Source organism: Stenella coeruleoalba (assembly GCF_951394435.1).
Source record: "Stenella coeruleoalba genome assembly, chromosome: 5".
NCBI classification, from domain to species: Eukaryota; Metazoa; Chordata; class Mammalia; order Artiodactyla; family Delphinidae; genus Stenella; species Stenella coeruleoalba.
In genome coordinates, this window is record NC_137150.1 from 61968084 (window position 1) to 61989196 (window position 21113).

Genomic DNA, 21113 nt, shown 5'->3' on the forward strand with positions numbered 1-21113 from the left:
CCTCCCCGGTGGCGGCCGCGGCCCGACCCTCTGCAAGGCGATGGCCCGGGCCCCGAGCGCGGGCTAGCGTGCCTGGGTGCCCGGCCATGGGCTGTATCGGCTCTCGGAGCCCGGCGGGTCAGGGTAAGAGGCGGAGGCCGGGCCGGTGCTGGGGAGTCTGGCTGCGGCTGCCCGGTGCGCGGGCCGCGGTGGGGGGGGGCCTTGAGGAGGGGGCTGGTGTTGGGAGAGGGAGGAGCCTGCACTGGGGAGGCGGGCCCGGCAAGAGGAGGGAGCGGGCCGAGCCGGGAGGGGGCTTAGCCGACTCGGGCTCGCTCCTAAAGGCCTGCTGCCTGCCTCTGGGCTTTGCGGGGTGGACTCGTGGGCTTTCCGCCTGACTCCCCACCGCTGAGGGTGGCAGGAGGCGCACAGCCTAGAGAGGGACTGGTCAACCCTCTCCAGCCCGTGGCGACTGGCCTTGCACGCCCACTCACGATTACCCCCCTCTGCCTACATCTCTCCTCTCACTGTCCTGGGAGTGGCCCTGTGCTGGGAACCTGCCTCTCCGAGCTGTGTCCCAACCCCCTTCAGGAGGTAGTCTGGAAACGCTGGCCATGCTCCCTACCACGGAGTTTCTGACTAAACTTGTTACCTGCTTTAGAGTCTGCAGGTTGATGAAGTGGACCGCGGCCCCATTTGAGGGCACCTGTGAGCACCTGATCACCTCTCACCTCTTAAAACTGTTTTAGTTCCCTTACCCCACTCCCAACGGAAACAAAAATCACCCTACCCTGTGGAGGGAAACAGGAGCCCAAGGGAGGCTATCAAGTCATCCTTCCCACAACTGCTGATCCCTGCTTGGGCCTTGGTTCCCACAGATGGTGGTGCACGCTGGGGCCTGGCCGTAGTTCTAGTGTCTGAGGTGGGCCAGCCTACTTAACTCCAGTGTCATGGATTTCTCCATGCCTTAGGCCAGGCAGGAGCTTGTGACATTGAGGGCTGGATTTGGAATGGGTCCTGGGCTTTCAGGGCAGGTGGTCAGTCACACAGGCCTTAGTATGTGTGGTACTTGAGGTTCTTTGGAGCTAAGACTCTAGCTGAGATTTGTACTTTACTTGGGTTCACATGAGGAATTCTGGGATTTGTAGTCCTAAATTAATCTCATGACTTTTGAAGCTGAGAAGCAGCAGGCTGCTCTGATTCCTCTGGCCCTGCTAAGGCTTAGAGTTCAGGAAGCCATCCCTCCTTTAGTCAGGAGAGTTTGGCTGACCTCATGACTAGCCTCAAGAGCCCTGATTAGGTACCAGCTGGCAGCCAGGGATGGCCTGTAACCTTGTGTCTTCCTTCTGGTTGGTAGCATTTCTGGGGACCACCAGCTGGCTGAGGCTCAGGGACAGAGACGGCTGCTCCAGCTAAAGGTCAGTTGTTATGTACATTGCCTGTTGGCACTGTCTAGGGGATAAGCCTCATCTCCCTGAGCTCCAGAGAGCTCAGCTGGGCCCTGGCACTCCCACCTCCTCAAAGCCATGAGGCAGAAGTGTTCTCCTTATGTGACTAGGCACAGGTTCCAAGTGGGGAGGGGACTGGCTCAGCATCCGGAGCCAAAATAGGAACAGAACTGGGAGCTGAGCCTGGAGCAGTTCTGGGCTTTTGGTTCTCTGCATCAACACAGCCAGCATGCCTATGATTTCTGTGCTGGGCAAAATGTTTCTGTGGCAGCGTGAAGGGCCTGGAGGACGATGGACTTGTCAGACAAGTCGCAGAGGTGAGATCAGGGACGCAGATGTGATTTGGGAGGTGATGGGAAGCTGAGGAATAGGATGCTTATGTGGCAAGAGGAAAATTACTCTGGCTTAGATTTTGGGAACCAGGCTGAAATAGGAGCAACCAAGTTGGGGCCAAACAGGGCATTAAGAAAAAGCCTTAGGGGACTGGGGCGAAAGTCAGAAAAAATCACGGGTTTGTCAGAAAAGAAGAGTAAAGGGCTGCGCACAAGCTGTGGCTGGCGAGAGGAAGGAACCAGAGCAAGCCTGTAAAGGGTCCAAGTTGTTGGTGGTGATGGTGGTGGAAGACTGTGGTGTGCTTTCCAAGAGGAATGGGTAGGCTGAGAAACCTGAGAAAATTCCGAATTTATCAAAGATTAGGTTTCATACCTAGGGCTTTGATGACACGATATATCTTGAGGAGGATGGTGAGGAGTGGCTGCCACCAAAGGGCTCCCGGAGGCCTGAAGTTCAGGGCTGTGGGATGGGGGCTTTCAGACTTGCGGAGCGCTCCAGGTGGATGCTTATATTCTGGGAGGTGGGGGAGGTGGTATGGAGAAATGGAACGGCAACCCCGGATGAAAATGGGGATCTCGGCAGAAGTGCGAGCCCCGCTGAAAAGCCTTCCCCCCACCCCTCAGTGGCCTCGGATCCGGCGTGGGCTGTGGAGTGGATCGAACTTCCTCGGGGCCTGTCTCTATCTTCCTTGGGATCTGCTCGGACCCTCCGAGGCTGGAGCCGGTCCTCCCGTCCTTCCTCAGTGGACAGTCAGGACTTGCCAGAGGTGCTGGGCCCCTGGTTTTGGTAGTGGGGAGGGTGTGCCGCATCCCGCTTCGCCAGCCTACTCCTGGCTCCCTTTTCCTGCGAGCGAGCGGAGGCGCTATCCGGCCGGCGGGGCCCCAAGGCCGCCCCCATGCCGGTCTGCTCTGCTTGGCGCTGTGCCAGCGGGCGGGCTTTCTTGCGCCTTGGGCCCTGACGTCAGCGCATCCCGGGCCGTATCCCTGGAGACCCTGTTGCATGGTGATGGGTTGCCAGGGAGACATACACCTTTTCTCTGGGCCTGGGCCGCAGCTGCGTGAGCGCAGGCAAGGATGGCGGTGGCTGGGGGGAGTGATGGGTGGGAGGGGGGCGAGTCAGGAAACACCCACCAGGTGCTCCTCCCCCCAGGCCTGGCCAGAAGCTGCCGGCACCACCCTGGGGGCGCTGTCAGCCAGGTACTGAAGGGGAGGGACAGGGTGGGCCTGAGGTCAAGGGGCAGGTGGAGTCCCTCTTCTGAGGGGTGGGAACGTAACGGAGGAGAGCTAGGCAATGCCGAGGAGGGGGTGTGTGCCTCTGACTTCATTCATTCATTGAGGGAAACGTTTCCCCGGGCTGCCAAGGGGCGCTGAGCCAGGGGTAGGGTGGAGGTAGGAACCCAGGTGAATCAGACTCAGGCTTTGCCATCCCAAGATCCCTCAGGAGAGATGCAAGGGCATCGCTGAGGTGGGGCTGCAGGCATCCAAGAGGACAGAGAGAGAAACTGGACTGAAAACGTAATGGGAGGTGGCACTTGAGGGTCAGGCCTTAAATGGTAGGGAGCATTTTGTCAGGCAAGGATGGCATTCTTCGCCCAGGGGAAAGCTGCGTTCCTTTGCCTGGAGGGAAGGTGGGGAAGTGGACTTTTACTGGGCAGAGGAGATCAGTGGTGGATTCCAAGCAGGCCTGGAAGGAGGCCGGGGCCTCACGGAGTGGGTTCCTTCAGTGCCTGACTGTGAAGCTTGCGCTTCACTGGGCCTTGGAGGAGTCCAGGAAAGATTTTAAATAGGGATATATTGTGAGCAGTTGCACTCCAGGAAAATTATTTGTTTATATTTATACTTTGCCTCATTCATTCAGCCTATGTATTTTGAGCGATTACTGTGTACCAGGCGCTATGTTAAACACAAGGGTGCAGCAGTGACCAAGAGAGACCAAATTCCTCAAAGAGCTAAAGATCAACAAGAAATAAGGAAACACAGGAAATAGACCATAATGACACACACGGGGTACGTCGATTGAGGATGGTGGCTTGTTACAGACTACAGAGGGAGGATGGACTACTGGTAGGGTGGCCAGGAAGGCCCTCTGAGAGAGTAATATTTCAGCCAAGACCCCAAAGATGAGAAAGAGCCAGACAGTCATGGGAAGGGGGGAGGGGAACACTTACATACACAACATTCTGGGCTGAGGAAACAGTGTGTTCCAAGTCTCAGCGTGAGTTGGAACTTGGGGGACCACCACTTGTGCTAATCTGGGCAAGGGGCACTGAGGGCTTGCCCTTGAGGAAGGGCAGTGGCAGTGGGAGTGGAATGGTTGAGGGTACTATAAGAGACAGTTTGGCGATGGAATCATTAGGTCTTAACACCAGATACGGTAAGCAAGATAGGGGAGAGCTGAGGTTTGGAGCCAGGCTGAATGGTGGGGTGATGCAAAGTCAGGAAGTCTGGAAGCAGGGCCAGATATGGGGAGAAGGTGTTGGGCTTGGTTTTGGTCATGCTGTAGGCTCTAGAAACAGCTAGAATGGGGGTCAGAAGACTGAGAGGAGGAGAGGGGCAAGGGAGAGAGGACCTGAAGGGAAGTCCCTCTTCCCATACCCTTGTCCCCTCCTCTTTGCTCTTCTCAAAGGCCCCACTCCGTTTACTTGCCAACCTGCTTCCCTCCCCCTCTGCAAGCTGGGACAGTGGAGGGTTAGCTGCAGTTCTGCTTCTTTGGGCCTGACGGAGTCTCTGTTGCTCCCTGGGAGGACACAGTTTGCTGATCCTGGCTTCTTACCCTCTTACATATCCCAGCAGCCACTGGGACATCTGAGATGCTCTCGCATCTCTTCTCGGCTCCCACATCCGCTTGATGCCTTGGGTGGAGTACGGGCATCTGGGGGACACTGCTGTCAGAGGGGCACTCACCCTCTGATGCTGTCACCCAAGGTGAATGTTGGAGACACAGTCGCGATGCTGCCCAAGTCCCGAAGAGCCCTAACTATCCAGGAGATTGCTGCGCTGGCCAGATCCTCCCTGCATGGTATGCACCCTCTCCCGTGCCTCTGGCCATTTGGTCCTTTCTTTGCCCTTTTGCACATGCCCTTGGGGACTGGATCCTGTGAGCTCTTGCTGGGATCTCCCTTTTCCTCTCTTTCTCAGATGAATCCCAGCCTCCTCCTCCCACCCAAGGGCACATGTGGACCCTACCACTTCCCTCCCAGATGCTCCCTGGTCTTTCCCCTTACCAGCTTTCCTCACTCTGGCCCACCTTCAGGTATTTCCCAGGTAGTGAAGGACCACGTGACCAAGCCCACTGCCATGGCCCAGGGCCGAGTGGCTCACCTCATTGAGTGGAAGGGCTGGAGCAAGCCAAGTGACTCGCCCGCTGCCCTAGAATCAGCCTTTTCCTCCTATTCAGACCTCAGTGAGGGTGAACAAGAGGCTCGCTTTGCAGCAGGTGGGTTTATCAGGGATGCTCGTGTGCCTCTCCTTGGGCCTGATGTGGGGGTTGGAGTCTTTCTACACCCCTGTGTCTACCCTCTCCTGTGTCCAAGCTGAGCCCTAGTCTTAGTTCATCCTCTCTGCTAAACGAATTCTGTGTCCTTCCTCTCAGGAGTGGCCGAGCAATTCGCCATTGCAGAAGCCAAGCTCCGGGCATGGTCATCAGTGGATGGGGAGGACTCCACCGATGAATCCTATGATGAGGACTTTGCTGGGGGAACTGACTCAGGTGAGGGGACATCCCATTGCTAGTGCTGCCAGCTGGGCTGGAACTGCCTGATAGGCCTTGTGATTCAGAGCTTGGCCTTTGTTTTGGAAGGGGAGATCCAGAATGTCCTCAAGCTGTGGAAGGGGAGAGGAGAGGGACAGACTCTGTCCAGGCAGTCCTTGACATTCAAGGGGCAGGTGGGCTATCTACGCTTGTGGGTGGGCAGTCAGCAGTTGGAAATGGAGTGGTTCCTCTTTCACAGGTGCTGAGCCTTCTCTGCCTGTCTGTGCAGTTGGGCTTTGCAGTCCTGAAAAAAAAAAAGGCCCAGGGCTTCCCTGGTGGCGCAGTGGTTGAGAGTCTGCCTGCCGATGCAGGGGACACGGGTTCGTGCCCCGGTCTGGGAAGATCCCACATGCCGCGGACCGGCTAGGCCCGTGAGCCATGGCCGCTGAGCCTGCGCGTCCGGAGCCTGCGCTCCACAATGAGAGAGGCCACAACAGTGAGAGGCCCGCGTACCGCAAAAAAAAAAAAAAAAAAAAAAAAAAAAAATAGGCCCAGAGACCTCACTGATACGTTCTCAGCAGCTGCTCTCTGAGAGGGTCCGCTTCTGGCTGGCTGTGGCAGCGCAGAGGAGCCGCAGTGCAGCAGCACAGCTCCTCACAGGGCTGGGGCCCCAGGCAAACAGGAAGGCTTGCTGGGCCTGGACTGCCCACAGGGCCGCTGGCTCCAGCTCAGCATCCTTGCCTTCCAGCCAAGGCCTGCCTGTGGACCTTTCTCTGGGCCAGGGCATGCAGAGGGGACCCTGCGGGGGGCCGTGCAGCTGTGCAGAGGCCCTCCTTTCATCTTCCATTCTCTGAACCACATGGCTGACTTTCTCTGTAGCTTCTGGGCTCAAACCTCACAGGCCACCTTCCCCCCCCCTTTGCCTTTGAAGATCATTGCCTCCGCCCACCCCGACCCCTCCAGCTAATTAACAAGTTCTCCAAGGTGGGCAATACATTAGAGCAGACGGGAGACTGCTGCTGTGGTCTAGAGGGGACTGATTTGGATGCCTGAACCACAAGCGTTTTTGTTTAATTGAGTTCCAGGCTTGCTTTGACTCCTGGTATAATGATAATAACTAACATTTATCCAAGGCCACTACTAACCTATGTGGAATCTTTGTGCAAATTAGAAAAAGGCATGTCTTTATCTGGTGGGCACAGACCCATGCTAGAGCATGTTGCTTGGTGGGTAGAGTGAGTGCTGAATTTCAGCCCTCACTCACTGCCTTGGACAGGCTCCCCTCGTGCAGTGAACAACCTGCACCATGTATGGTATCCCTGTATATTTTGTTTCATATGGTGTACCAGAGTCTGTTGTTCTCTCAAGAACCCTGTAAATTTATAACCCCCAATTCACCATTAAGGGAATCGAGGCACTGAGAGGTTAAGTGACTTGCTCCAAGTTACTCAGCTCCTGTGAGGGTGGAGCTGAGAGGATGCGGCTTCCATTCCAGGTTGGCCAATTGAAGTGGGGCTAGCAGGGCTGTCTTCTTTCTCTCCCCCTGCAGACATGACTGGGCAGCTGCCCCTGGGGCCCCACCTCCAGGACCTCTTCACCGGCCACCGATTCTCCCGGCCTATGCGCCAGGGCTCCGTGGAACCCGAGAGCGACTGCTCGCAGACCGTGTCCCCAGAGACCCTGTGCTCTAGTCTGTGCAGCCTGGAGGACGGGTTGTTGGGCTCCCCGGCCCGCCTGGCTTCCCAGCTGCTGGGCGACGAGCTGCTCCTCGCCAAACTGCCCCACAGCCGGGAAAGTGCCTTCCGCAGCCTGGGCCCATTGGAGGCCCAGGACTCGCTCTACAGCTCGCCCCTCACAGAGTCCTGCCTTTCTCCTGCTGAGGAGGAGCCAGCCCCCTGCAAGGACTGCCAGCCGCTCTGCCTGCCGCCAGCGAGCAGCTGGGAACGGCAGCGGCAAGCCTCTGACGTAGCTTCTTCTGGGGTGGTGTCCTTAGACGAGGATGAGGTGGAGCCAGAGGAACAGTGACCCAAATCATGCCCGGTGGTGGCATGTGTCCCCTGGCCGCTGCTGGGGGCAGAGCCTCTGTGCCCAAGCACGGGCGAGGCTTCCAGCAGAGCTCCAAAGCCTGGAGGGCTCCTGGGAGCACTCACTCCTCCATTGTGTGTTTGCATGAAAGTGTTCAGAGGAGGCAGGGGCCAGGCTGGGGGCGCATGTCCTGCCCCCACTCCTGGGGTTTGCCGGGGGTTGCCCGGGGCCCCTGGGGCATGGCTACAGCTGTGGCAGACAGTGATGTTCATGTTCTTAAATCAAAACCACCACGTGCACATTTCCCCCTTGGGTGATGTGAACCCCTATGGGGGCAGCTGTGACTGGGCTGTGTGGGGTGGAGCGGGAGGGAGCCCTGCCTCCCCACCCCCTCCCCCTGCCTCTCCTCTGCTTCTCTCCTCACCTCCGAGTCCATGTGTAGTGCTTGACAGAATTGCCCCCGCCCGGGGTGGGGGGTGGCTCTGACCCTCCTGGAGCCTCTGGATTGAGCTGTCCCCCCAAGGGCCCCTCGCCCAGCTGGGCTCGTGCTGTGCTTCACCTGTCCATCATCTCTAAATCTTCTTTTTCCTAAAGAGGGGTCTTGGTCTGTTCTTTCAGTCGGATCTTCTCTGGGAGGCACTGGAATGATGAAGGCCTGTACTCTCGGCCCTTTCCCTGGCCCCCCTGGCGGGGTCTGGGCCCTTTCCCAGCGACTTGTAGGACATGTGGGCAGGGTCCCGGTGGCTCTCAGCCCGGGGGCTGCCCCATTCACTCAAGAGTTCTCTTTAGGGTGGAGCTGGAAGACGGGATGGCTCTGGTTGCCACGGAGCCGTGATTTGGATGTTCTTCCAGAGAGGGCCACGAGGGGGCCACACAGGTGGCCGGGCAGCTGCCAGCAGGAATGGTGCCAACGAGTGACAGTCATGAGGGAGCGTCTCTCCTTGGGGAGGAAAGAGGGTAGTGCCTTTCTTGGCTGAACAAAAGGCCAAAGCTACCTTACTGGGGGACTGCGCCCCAACCAGGGTGTTGATGGCAAGCGGTGGTGGCGGCCTCTGCAGACCCTGCGTTCCACGGACAGCAGGCTCTGGAGTTTTATGGCTGTCGGGGGGGTGGGTGGCTGCTGAATGTGGAGCCTCGTAGGCTTTGGCAGGTGAGAGGGCCCAAGGTAAGAACAGGAGCCGGTGGGCACAAGCATTCTACATAGAAGTGGCTCATTAGGTGTTTATTTTGTTCTATTTAAGAATTTGTTTTATTAAATTAATATAAAAATCTTTGTAAATCTCTATGTACATCTGGTGACGGGAGGTTCCAGTATAAACCCATATTAGTTCTACCCCTTCCCTCAAAGGGGGAGCAGGGGTCCAGTGAACCCACCCCCACCCTGTCAGGGCAGTGCTGACCTTCCTGCCCTTGGAACATTTGCTGCAGGTGGGCACTGGGTCAGATTTCAGGTAGGATGAGCCAGGAGATGCTAGCACCCCAGGTCTGGAAGCGGGGCTGGAGCTCCTGTTTTCCCAAGGCAGAAGGAACAGGAGAGCTGCAGGATCTGGGTCGACAGCCATGGCCACTGCCATCCCAGGCCACCCCTTGAGGGGATCACTGGCACTTGTCGTCGCTGTCAGAAGGACTGCCCTCCCGGGGGAGGCCGTGGCGGGAGCGGGGCCCCCAGAGTGCATGCACCTCAGTGGTCTCTGTGTCACTGCTGCTGGTGGCACTGTCTCGGAAGCTGGCAAGGGGCGGCCGGACTTTCACACCCTGTGCTGTGACAGAGCCCTCGATAGCCTTCCGGAGCTGGAAAGGTGAGAGGATCAGATGTGTGGACTCGGAGCTCCCTGCTCAGACTCCTCCCCAGCACTTCCCCAGGTGGCTGGACATAAGCCTCTGAGCCTTTTTGGAAGTGGAAGTGGTCACTATCATCTCACCTCCTTTAGGGTGACAATTCCAATGAGTCTGCCAATACTGGTGACGTAAGCATGGTCCACTCCCAGCAGTGAGAAGATGGTGTGAGTCTGCGGGGTGGGGAGAAAACACATTGGACTTGATGTGTGAGGGGACAGCTCTAGATTATAGGCCAGAGGGACCCAGAACAAGGTGGTGGGGGGCAGTAGAAGGGGTGAGGATGGATGGTGAGGAAGGGGACAGAACCACTGGAGGAAAAAGAACAATAGAATGTTTCTGTAACCAGGCCTCAGAAACTTGATAGTGGGAATCTTTATGTTGCTTACATTGATGGAGCAAGGGACAGAGGAAGGCTTCTTTGTCCCACGTTAGAAAGGAGGACAGAAGAGAGAACAACTGTTGAAATACGACATCAGATGATTGGCCAGGCACTGGGCTAGGTCTTTCCTACATTAACATTTAATTTCAGTAGTGTCCTGAGAAGTAAGTATGATACCCATTCTACAGGAGAGGCAACATGAAGGTCAGAGCTGAAGTGACTCGCTCAAGGTCACCAGGAAGAAGTGGCCTTGCAGCCCCAGCTCACTTTTCATCACATTATAGAAGGAGGAAGCACAGCACCAGTCATCCCATGCAGCTGTCCAATTAGTCATGGACCAAAGTTCCACACGCACCCCACTCCCCCTTAAGGGTATTGGCCCTGAATCCTCTGCCCCTAACTCACCTCTGCGGCTGATACATGCTTCCCATTGGCTCTCGGCTGGCCAGTTTTGGTACCCCTCCAATCTTGGCCTGCAGCACTCTACACCTCTCAAACAGTTTGCCTTTTCTGGGGCCCAAGTAGCATCCCGGGTCCTTTTCAGATGTAGCTTGCAGTCCAGGAGGACAACAGTCATGCCCATCCCCCCATGTTTTTCTTGCTTCGGGCCCTCCCCCCAGGCTTTCGAATGTAATCACCAGGGTTCAGAAATTGTCAGGCAGTTCCCCTTGTGCTCTAAGTGGATTTTCTTGGGCCAGATGTCTTGAAAACCACTCTACTGACTCAGCAGTTCCTGGAATTTTTGGCCCATCATTTATCGCACTGTTTTGAGTTTACTTGTAAGCGTTTTGGCTTAATATTTGAATCAAAATGGGCATTAATAACCCAGCTTCCTGAATACCACTTACTCAGAACTCACTGTTATCATCTTAACACTTTAAAAATGTTTTATTATACAGTGCTAAATTCTCCATCTAAGACATGACAGTAATTATAAAAGGAGATAGAAGTTCAGTTTTAGAATACACTTTTCTGTGCTCCTTCCATGCCTACGTCATAACTGTCATGTGGTTAGCAAGTTCCTCCTCATATCTAACTTGAATCCTATGTGCTACAAGTTATCTTTAATTTCTTCATAAGACTTCAGAGGGAAGCATATCGTTATATTTCCTGTTTCAATAATCCCTTAGCCTTGCCTTATCATTTAATAATCCCTCTCAGCTTCTCCCAAGGATCCTATTAAATAGTTCCCATTGATTTTCTGTTCTCCACCATCCTAATCAGAGTGAGCTTCTGGCAGACTATATGCTTTTTAGATTTCCAAACCACTTGTCCCACTAAGCCTTACTGATTGACTTTCTGAACATCCTGGCCATTCCCCCCAACCTCCTCACCATCCTCGCCAGACAGGGCTGCAACATCCTAATGGGTTCTGCTTTCTGCCTCCCTTCCCTCCAACTTGGCTCTGCCATACTAAGAGCTTTCTCAAACTTGAGTTAGACCCCAGACTCCCCAGAATGGCCCATTGAGACCCTTCCCAAACTCGCCTCAGCCTGTCTTTCCAGCCTCAGATGCCGCCAGCCACCCCAGCTTCCAGCCTCAGATAATCACTCATCCTCTTCTGAGAACATCCATTTCTTCCACGCTTCAGCCCTTCCCTCACGACACCATCTTTTAAAGTCTCCTGTTGTTCACCTCTCAGTATAAGTAGTAACAGTAATTCCTAACATGTATCGAATACTTACTATGTGCTGGGCACTGTTCTAAGTGCTTCACATGTTATCAACTTTAATCCTCAGAAAAACCTATGTTGGCACAACGATCCCATTTTACAGAGAAGTAAAGTGAGGCACAGAGGCTAAGAAATGTGACAAGGTTTCGGGTTCAGCCCGCTGGCACTCTAGCTTCCCCCCTCCACCCACTGCTGCTCTGCAGGCGGCCCTGAATGAATGAGGCACTCTGATGGTACGGGGACGTCCAGTGGCACAGGTTCCTAAATAGTCTCCAGTGTATTCCTCTTCCCTCTGCATGTTCCTTTCCTGGACTTCACGGGGCTACTACTTACTGACTCCTCAGGCCTACTAGGACATTTTGAATTCTCATCTTGTATGTTCTTATCACTTTCAGTTCTTTATACTTTTGTTAGTTGGTTCCTCAAAGGCTTCATTTCTTCCTCTGATTTTTAAGTTTGCAACAAACACCTACTTTGTTCTTTTTCATTTTCATTTAATTAGACACCAGGGAGCCCACCGGAGGGCCCATACTTCTTGGGCTTGGAAACAGTGAATTGACAGGGAGAGGGTCAGTTTTGCCTTCCAAAAGAATCCTGGGATTGGGGCCAGGAAATCTGGCCTCTGGGCCTGACTCTGCTATATTGACTCGGGCAAGTAACCTCCTCACTGCCTCAGCTTCCCTGTGTATTAACATGGTTAAATCCATAGGCTTTTGGGTCAGACCATCTTGGATTCCAGCCCTAGTTCTGCTACTTACTAGCTGTGTAACCTTGGCCAACCTGCTTAACCTCTCTGAATCTCAATGTCCTCATAAAAACTAGAATAGAGGGGCTTCCCTGGTGGCGCAGTGGTTGGGAGTCCGCCTGCCGATGCAGGGGACGTGGGTTCGTGCCCCAGTCTGGGAAGATCCCACGTGCTGCAGGGCGGCTGGGCCCGTGAGCCATGGCGGATGATCATGCGCGTCCGGAGCCTGTGCTCCGCAACGGGAGAGGCCGCAACAGTGAGAGGCCCGCATACCGCCAAAAAGACAAAAAAACAAAACAAAACAAAAAAACAAAAAAACTAGGATAGAAAAACTAGAATATCACAATACCCATCTTACAGGGTGGTTGTGAGGATTAAATTAAACATGTGAAGAGCTCAGCCCACTGCCTGGCATGTAGCAGGCACTAAAAAAAACCACGTCAGCGTTATCATCGTCATTGTGTGATGTCTGGAGATTAAGTAAGGTGATAGAAACGCTTTAGAGGTCTTAGGAAGAAAGGCTTTAAATAAAAGCCAAATGTATTATTCACAGGCCTATCTTCTTTTTTTCTTGCAATTGCACTGCAGTTCCCCACTCATCTTGATCCGAGGTCTTTACCCAAAGGCTTATACGTTCCTTTATTACCTTCTGCTTTTTTGCTTTTGTCCCCTGTTCTTCCTGCCCTGCTTGTCTGCACTAGGCTGGCTCTTGGGCACAGTTTGTGTCTAAGCTAGCTGCCCAAGCTGCAGACCTTGGGAAAATTCCTCCTCTTCCCCCGTCTAATGTGCTCAGAGGCTTGCACGTTAAATCTGTCAACAGTTTAGCTAAACCCCCCTGGTTTTTGCCCAAGCAGCCTGCTGGGTGTGCCTGTACTCCCCGCCTTCGCTCAGAGGCCTGAAGGTGCCCAATGATGCCGGCTGCGCCATTCTTGGGGGGCCCGAGGCAGTCCTGCAAAGACAGCCCCTGCCCTCTCTTAGCGTCAGCCTCACCCACCGCACTGCACTCCAGTTTTCTCTGCATTTATGCAGGCCATTGTGCCCTTCTGCTGAGCTATCTTCCTGTGTCTCTACCAGTTTTCCTTTGGCCTACACTGAGTCAGACTTTCTGGGGTCTGACATTCCAAGCCCCCCACTAGGCACTTCTCATCTTTGTTTATCTCTTCTCTGCAGTGTCCCCAATCCTACTTGGATGTTTGTTCGCTTGTTTATTAGATTTTCTTATCCTGCCTATTTCTCACCCATTTTTTTCAGCGTGGGTGTATCAGCCTTGTCAGGCGCTGGCAGCCTCCTGCCTAGCTCTGACTCTAGAAGGTCAGAGGCCTTCTGGCTTCCACCCAGCTCCAGCCCTGTCTTTGTTGCCGCTTTGGTCCAGAGTTCCCTGGGGGCAAGGCTGAGCAGAAGAAAAATGATGCTTGGCTTCACCATAGGCAGGAAGAGGCTAAGGGGCCCTGCTCCTGGCCTCCCATCGTTTGAAGCAATGTGTTTGAAAAACATCTTAGCACAGAGCCCACTCTCTCCTGTCTCTTTTTTCCCCACTGGCTTGAGTCCAAACTTGTGGGAGGACTTAGCTCCCCACCCTGTGCTCCTGAGAGCCCAGGCGGCCCCGGGCCTCTGGCCCTACCTTGTGCAAAGAGGTCCGCTCCACCAGCTGGAAGGGGGCAGGGTCAATTTTGCAGTCGCTGAAGTTGACAGGTTCATCTAGTTGCTGCTCCTCCCACTCTAGAATCTGAGGGGACAAGACTAGGAGGGTTAGGGAGAAAGTACCAAAAGCTGCTCTCACCTCCTTGAAAGTTGGCCTGCCCTTCTTCCTACCCCATGGTCCCTCCCATGGGGACAGCAGCCAACATGATGACTGAACACACTCAGGAAGAAGAGTCCAGAGTCCAGTCACACCTTACCTCCTCAGGGGTCATCTCGCCTTCCAGGTCCGAGTCACTCTAGGAGAGAGGAAGGAAGGTTGGCAGCTAGGGGCTTGGGGGAGGTGGTGTATCTCACCGGCTCAGGGGAAGCTTACCCTGCCTAGAGCCCGGCCCTCCCTGTCTAGTGCTCCTGAGCTGCAGGAAGAGAGGGAGCACTTACCGCCAAGGAAATTCGGACCCGCTTCGGCTTGCGTTTGTCACATTTTTCCGACTTCTCCAACTTTGTTAGCGCCAAACCAGAGAGAAGAGGAGTTGATGTTATAGGGAGGAGGGAGGTGAGGGAAAGTGGTGGGGCTGGGAGGAAGGGCACAGTGCAGGGACAGCTGATATCAGGGAGGGAAGAAGGGCAGGGAGAGTGGAGGCAGGCACTGCAGGGTTAACGGACAGGTGGTCTCAGCGTCAGAGAGAGAGCTGGAGAGAAAGAGCCAGATGGAGAGGCTCTAACCACTCACCTCTGAAGCAGGCTCGGGGGGCGGACTGCCACAGAAGAGGCTTCTGAGGGCGATGCCTGCCTGCTCCATGTTCCCTGTGTTCCCAAACACAAGGCCCTGAGGGCAATGTCATCCTTGCTGGAGAGGATCAGGAGAGGTGAGGAGGGCAAGGGGAGAGGCGTCCTGGTTCTGCTCCTGGCCCATCTGGGCAGCCTCTTAGCTGGGATGTGCTCCAGTAAAAAGGTTGGGCAGGGACCCTAATGCATCTCTGGGGCTGGTCTCTGGCTCCGTCGTGCTAGCAGATGGGCTCACCTGTGGGACTCTCCTTGAGGTTCATGGTGTTGCTGGGCCCCCTCTTGAGAGCAGGCTTCAGGGGCTTGTGAGTCTCCCCCCGTGCTGCAGGGAAGCCCGAGTCTTCTGTGTTCACCTGCACAGGCAGGAAGGGGTTGGGGAGCCCATGGCCTTGGACCACCTCTAAGTCACCCTCCCAAACAGTCTACACAATGACATTTAGGAAGTCTGGGTGCCCCTGCCATGGGGCTTCTCCCCTCACCTGGAAGAGGAGGGAGGTCTCAGGGCTGGGGGGACTCTCCTGATCGGAGGGGGAAGAGGTCCGGGCAGCTCGATGCTCCTGCATGTACTGCCGCCGGCGGGCTGGGCTCAGCTGAGCCCCCAGCAATGCCACCACCTGTGAGCACTCGATGGAGCCCAGGAGGATCATGGACTCTGGAGAGAGCAGGTGGGAGGACTCAGGAGCTGGGGTGAGGCCCTCCTACCCCCCTGACCTTCTCTCACACCCAGTGTGGGGCCTTGGACACAAACCACACTCCCGAGGGAAACCCTGGCTGGGTTTGCTAGCTTACTGCCTTTGGAACCAAGGAGACTGGTCCTGAGCTCCTGCCCCTCCCCCTTCCTGAGCAGCGACCCAGGCAGATGACCCTAGCACCTGGGCCCTCTCCTGGTCTCACCAGGGGACTCTACTAGGGCCAGCACGCGGCCCTTGGTCCTGTGCAGTGCCAACCGCAGGTCCCGGAAGGTGCAGCTGAGGGCCACGTGGGGAACATCCCGCACCATGATGTCCTCCACTCGCACCCGGTACTGCCTGAGAGCAGAGAGAGGCACGTGGTTTGCCATCAGCATGGGGAGGGTAGCCCGGAGCATACTATCCCAGGGCCGTGAGGAAGGCCCCAGAGCCTATGGGGACAAGGGCTAAGGACCGAGGTGTACCTACTGCCTTCGTTCTAATGGGGTGGGTCAGCCACAGCTCCCCCAGGGAGTGGACAAGGGCAGCTCTGGCCAGGAGGGAGCAGGGTGGCTGGTCTCCCAGCCTCACTGGCTGAAGACCTTGCTGGAGGTGGGTGGGAGGGAGTCCTAGGGTGGCTTCTGCCCCTCAACCGCTCCCCCCTTGTCACCCAGTCCTCCATACTGGTGGCGGCCCCAGCCCAGCTCGGGCAGATAGGGCAGTTTCTTGATTCGGATGATGCTGTCATAGAGCGAGGGCTGTAGGCTCTGGGCAACGGCGTTGGCCAGGATGACGGCGATCATAACAGGCAGGATGTGGGCGATCTGGCCTGTGAGCTCGAACACGATCACGGCCGTGGACACTGTGTGTGTCACTGCTCCTGCCAGCGCAGCCGCCCCTGGGGACAGCCACCCTCAGTCTCCTCAGGGTGCCCAGGCCCCAGATGACGCCACCCGCCAGTCCTGTAGGGACCCTCTGGGCTGCCCAGTACAATCCTGGGGAGTGGGCTTCTGCTGCCAAGAGAAGCCTGGTTTCTGCCAGCAGGGGGCGCCAGAGCCTCTGGCCCTGTGGCCCAGCCAGGGGTTTTCCAAGACAACGGGGGACCTGCAGCACTCACCCACCACTGCATAGCCTCCAGGCACGATCCGGTAAGTGCTGCCGTCTGTGTGAATCCCGTCTGGGAACCAGGCAGCCATGCTTTCGCCCACCAGACGCCCAAATGCTGCTCCTTCAGGGAGGGGGGTGGGAATTGAAACAGGTAGTGGAGGGGGTGGGCAGGGACACTAGGAAGAGAGAGGGTCAGAGGGTAGGGGAGGGGGCCGGTGGGTCATTCAGTGCAGGGGACTGCCCTGCGGGGGGCGGGGGCAGGGGCAGGTACTGGACCAAAACCCGCTCCCAGGCAGACAGGGGACAGCCAGGGGGCAGCCAGAGGGTGCAGGCTGGGAGAACCGCAGCTGAGGACTCACCAATAACAAAGACAGGCATGAAGGCCCCGCAGGGCACTGGGATGGTGGTGGCCAGTGCAGACATCCAGAACTGCAGGCAGGAGGTCGTTCAAACAGGTAGAGGCACCTCCAGGCCCCAGGCAGCTCCCAGCTCCACCCCAGAAGCCTACCTTGCTTATCAGTCAGGCACAAACTTCCCAGCTATCTTGGAATCCCCCAGAGGTGAAGGAAAGGAGGACTCAGGCACCAGGTGGCTTGGGTTCAAATCCTCACCCTGCCATCTAGCTGTGTGACTTTGGGCCAGTTACTTAGCCTCTTTGTGCCTCGACTTCCCATCTTTAAACAGGGGTACTGATAGTACCTTTCTCACAGCACTGTGGTGAGGCTTAAAGGAGTTAACATACGGAAAGCGCTTAGAACAGTGCCCCGCACCTAGTAAGCTTATGTTGGCCATACATATGTAAGGAGCCCCACCTTCATGAGAATGAAGATGACCAGGGTGAGGAAAACGTTGGCGCGTGGTGGGTTCCAGGCCTGTGAGGTTCCGGGTGGCTCAAGCTCCTCCATCAGGCCCTGGCGGACCCACGTCCGGTTGTCAAACAGGGTGACCAGTGTCTCTTTCTGTGAGAGCTGTAGGTGAACAGGGTGCCTCAGGCTGGGGGACAGACAGGATGAAGGAAAGGGGCCCACAGGAGAGCAGGGACTGTTGGCTTTAGAAGGGATGCATCCCAAGAGAAAGTACAAGTTCCTGTTCTGCCTGGGGTTACCTGTCCGGCCATGAACTGTCCAAAGCCAGGGGGGAAGGTCAGAGTAGAGATGAGCAGGGTCACCAGAGCCGGGAAGAGCAGGCGTCTAGAGATGTAGATTTCATAGCATCAAATACTTACTACAGACTGGTGATAGGCTTGGGTGCCCTCACATACCTCAGGGCTGAGGTCACAGCAGGGCCTTGGCTCTTACATAAAAGCACACAGTTCTGAAAGAAGGCCCCCTTTGCCATCCATGATACGACGTCTCTGAGGGTGATGGCCATCCAGGGTTATAATGAACCCAAATGCCTTTCTGTTGGCTCCTGACTCCCTAAGTGGGTAGCACCAGCAGAAAATTCATCCCCCCAGCCCTCTTTGGACACCTCTAAGCCGTGACGCCTCCCCTCACGCTCAAGTTTCTTCTGCCTCTGTCTGTTTCTCCGAGGTGACTTAACAGGGAAGGTCACACAACATATACTCCAATAAAGAGGTTAAAAAAAAAAAAAAGAGTGAAGGTCGGTGTTGGGGGAAGCCGGGGTCACTCATGAAGTTGACCGAAGGTGCCAAAGGCAGCAGGTTCAGTTGGTTGCCCCTTCCCTGAAGGACGTCAGTCCCAACAGAAGTCATGTCTCAGGTCTCCCCACTCCCAATCCTCAGGGTCACAACTGAGAGAGCTGTGCTCCATGAGGGAAGAACTAAGACCCAAACATTCTCCAGGGATCATTGCTATCTGGGCCAGGCCAAGAGCCTACAGGAAGCCTTAGCCTTTGATCCAAAATGCCCTCTGCCACTGACTAAAAATCCAAAAGTGCCAATTTTCAGGTAATTCAAATAAAAGTCAAAACGTTCAGTCTGGAAAACACCACTGAGTGCCTGTTTTTGACTGGGCCACTACCTACCATCTCACCTGTCACCCCCCTTCCCCCAGGCCACGACCCTCACACAACCCAAAGTGCCCCAGAATCAACTCACTTCTTCATGAGGAAACGGTTGATGGTCTTCTGCTTCCTCATCACCTGGACAATCTTCCGGTTCAGGTAGACAAAGAGCGCTCCCCCGAAGCCACTTGCAATACTGGAGAGGGAACAAGCACCTGGGTGAAAGGAGGTCTCCCCTCTCTTACCTCCTCCTCTCTGACCCGCCTCAGCTCCCTCGGCTCCTCACCCAATGACAGCAAAGGCCGGCAGCTCCTGGAGGTCGAAGGGGAAGTCAAGCCGGAACCGGGTTTTGAAGAGAGCCGTAATGGTCTCTGAAGGGAAGCAGAGTAGCAGAGGGAGGTTGGCTGTAGCCTCGGAGGTCCCCACCTGAGCCATTTCAGGGCTCCTCTCATGCCCCAGGTCCCCCCACCTTCATCACGGTTCCAGACTGCCAAGACCCGGAAGATGAAGGCACTGAAGGTGGCGGCAAAGAAGCCCCGCCAGTAGTTCCGCACAGCGAAGAAGGTAGAGGTGACCTCGATGCTGAAGAGCACACCTGCGGGGGCGGGGTGTGGGCAAGGAGAGCGCCCCTTGAGGCCTGGGCCTGGCCTATCGTCTCAGACCCAAGGGCAGGGCTGGGGCTGACCTGACTGCCCACCTCCAATGGGTGCCGCAAAGCAGCAGCCCACTCCCACGGCACAGGCGGCGGCCAGCATCTCTGTGTTCCGGGATTCGTTCTGGCGAGAGCGGTGGAAAGGGGAGTCGGCGTTAGTGCGGGCTCAGCAGCCCATCCCTCCCCTCTGCCTTCTCCCAAGGTCCCCCTTACCTCATAGATGCCCCCAAACAGGGAGAGGAACTTGCTGAGGAGAGCAGCACACATGCTTGCGATATGCACAAAAGGGCCCTGGGAGATGGGGGCAGGTGGTGAGTGGGGAAGGGGCACACCCTGACCTTGGCCTGGCTTCTTCCTCCACTTGATGGACTCCTTTATTCCCCAACCTGCACTTACCTCTTTGCCGAGGGGCATCCCACTGCCGAGGGCACAGGTCAGCCCAATAACCTTAGCTACGAAGGTCTTGAGGGTGAGGTATTCCTTGAGCACCACTCCCCGCAAGATGGTCTTCATCTCGGGGATGCCGGACCCTGGAAAGGCACAATCCCAGGACAGTCATTTGATGTGCCGGTTTCAGGAGGTCCCTTCTCCGCCCTCTCTTTCTCTTCTATTGTACCGACAGCCTGAGGAGCCAGGATCTGTGTGAATCCAGCAGAGAAAGTGATGAGGACGACGGGGTAGGTGACCCAGGCCAGATACTGGAGTAAGAGGTTAGTGTTCAAGCCCCGGGACATCCACTGCTGAGCTGTGGGGAGAGGATGTGCCATTGGAGCTCCGAAGCGCACACCCAGTCCCCTCCTGGCCACTGGACATACTGGTGTGACAAGGTGTCCCAGGGAATATCACACAGAGCACAGGCACAAGGGGTAGGGAGGGGGCTAGAGGGCATGCACGGAGACAAAGATCACTATAGGTAAGAGGGTCAGTTGGATAGGCGTGGCAACAAGTTGTGGCCTATGGGAGTGGCAGTGATTATGCCTGAAGATGGGGCACTCAGGCTGGCCGGGGGAAGTGGTCAATGGACAAGTGTGGCATAAAGGAGGCAGGTTGGTTCTCCCTAGCCCTTCCCCACCAGCCCTTGTCCTCACCCTGCAGGCAGGCAGCGATGGCATAGTCCATGGCCCAGCTGACCAGTGCCATGAGGAGCCCCAACAGGACCAGGAAGATCCAGTCTTCACCAACCCTGGACACTAGGAACTTATGGCAGTGTACAGTACAGACTGGGAGCAGGGAAGGGAAGAAGGGGAGGCTGGCACCAAAGTGCTCCTACCCCTGTCCCCCCGCCCCCCACAGGCAGCTCTAATGGTCTCGGACCCCCTCAGCACAGCACAGCCAAGTCCCCTGTCCCAACCCAGGTCTCACTACGGCATCGGGTGCAACGGCTCTGTCCGTATTCCAGAAGCTCTGGGGCAGCCCGAGGGGAAGGTGGACCCCTCCAGGGCTCGGGCCCTCCCAGACGGATCCGAGCAGCTTCCTCTTTGGCAAAGGCCCCAAGGTCCTGAGTATACCGGCCATACATCTGAGAAACAGGGAAGATGGGGGTCAGCAGACATGGGCCGAGTGGGGATGGGGGGAGGGCTCCTGGGGCCTCAACTCCCCTTCTCCCAGTCCCCACATTATATACCCCTTCTTGAACCCACACTTCCCACTTGGGCTTGGGGTGTGGGAACAATGCACACTGCAGATCGTGGGGGCTGTCCTGGCTGGAGTGATGGGCACAGCCACGGTACAGGGACACAGCTCTGGGGGTGGCAGAATAATCGGTCCCCTTCTCACAAGCCTGGGGAGGCACAGAGCACTGAGGAGGAGTGGGAGGGAAGGCCCCAGAGGAGGAAAAGATGGAAAAACCTACGGCAGTCTGCAAGTGGGAGGAGGGAAGGTCAGAGAATAGGGGATGGTCAAGGGCATATGGGTAACAATAAGGGCCTCATGGAACCGGGGGCAGCTGTGTTGGGCCTAGGAACAGGCGGGGCCCCAATCCTTATCACGTTCCTGCTGGGCCTCTGGCTTGGAACCGCCTCAGCTGCACCCTCCCACCCACCCTAATCCCCTTGTCCCCATTCTCTACACCCACCCCCCACCAGCCTGCCAGCCCAGCTGGGAGTGGAAAGCCTCTCTGGATGGGGAGAGAGTGCTTGGTGGCCTCAGCCCCATTCTGGAGCTGCCCTGAGACCAGTGGTGGGTTGGGGG

General features: G+C 56.2%; 2 protein-coding genes across 7 annotated transcripts in view; one reads left to right on the top strand and one right to left on the bottom strand.

Annotated features, from left to right (window-relative positions):
* Window positions 1-1356: 1356 nt before the first annotated feature.
* Window positions 1357-8494, top strand: FAM131A (family with sequence similarity 131 member A; the record flags this gene model as incomplete). Of its 3 annotated transcripts, XM_079921319.1 has the most annotated exons (6): window positions 1654-1741; window positions 2381-2523; window positions 4682-4775; window positions 5010-5192; window positions 5349-5465; window positions 6997-8494. In XM_079921319.1, the coding sequence occupies 6 exons, from the start codon at window positions 1654-1656 to the stop codon at window positions 7470-7472; spliced, it is 1101 nt and encodes a 366-aa protein (XP_079777445.1). In that variant the 3' UTR covers window positions 7473-8494. The 3 variants fall into 3 exon arrangements, with proteins under 3 accessions (XP_079777444.1, XP_079777445.1, XP_079777443.1); XM_079921318.1 differs by lacking the exons at window positions 1654-1741; window positions 2381-2523 and adding an exon at window positions 1357-1394; XM_079921317.1 differs by lacking the exon at window positions 1654-1741 and having other exon boundaries at window positions 2224-2523.
* Window positions 8495-8662: 168 nt separating this feature from the next.
* CLCN2 (chloride voltage-gated channel 2) overlaps window positions 8663-21113 on the bottom strand; it is a 13082-nt gene continuing 631 nt past the window's right edge. Inside the window, exons 2-24 of one of the 4 annotated variants that reach the window (XM_079921312.1) lie at window positions 20286-20442; window positions 20012-20143; window positions 19540-19668; window positions 19320-19453; window positions 19137-19214; window positions 18957-19047; window positions 18741-18866; window positions 18558-18642; window positions 18366-18467; window positions 17412-17496; window positions 17119-17274; window positions 16666-16735; window positions 16317-16427; window positions 15884-16097; window positions 15426-15559; window positions 15011-15183; window positions 14770-14884; window positions 14479-14552; window positions 14187-14246; window positions 14006-14044; window positions 13729-13833; window positions 9395-9481; window positions 8663-9263 (exon numbers count right to left, since the gene is read on the bottom strand). In XM_079921312.1, coding sequence (XP_079777438.1) covers window positions 9069-9263; window positions 9395-9481; window positions 13729-13833; window positions 14006-14044; window positions 14187-14246; window positions 14479-14552; window positions 14770-14884; window positions 15011-15183; window positions 15426-15559; window positions 15884-16097; window positions 16317-16427; window positions 16666-16735; window positions 17119-17274; window positions 17412-17496; window positions 18366-18467; window positions 18558-18642; window positions 18741-18866; window positions 18957-19047; window positions 19137-19214; window positions 19320-19453; window positions 19540-19668; window positions 20012-20143; window positions 20286-20442 — 2652 coding nt within the window. In that variant the 3' untranslated portion in view covers window positions 8663-9068. The remainder of the gene's footprint in view (window positions 9264-9394; window positions 9482-13728; window positions 13834-14005; window positions 14045-14186; window positions 14247-14478; window positions 14553-14769; window positions 14885-15010; window positions 15184-15425; window positions 15560-15883; window positions 16098-16316; window positions 16428-16665; window positions 16736-17118; window positions 17275-17411; window positions 17497-18365; window positions 18468-18557; window positions 18643-18740; window positions 18867-18956; window positions 19048-19136; window positions 19215-19319; window positions 19454-19539; window positions 19669-20011; window positions 20144-20285; window positions 20443-21113) is intronic. The other 3 variants (XM_079921313.1, XM_079921314.1, XM_079921315.1) reach the window with 3 other exon arrangements.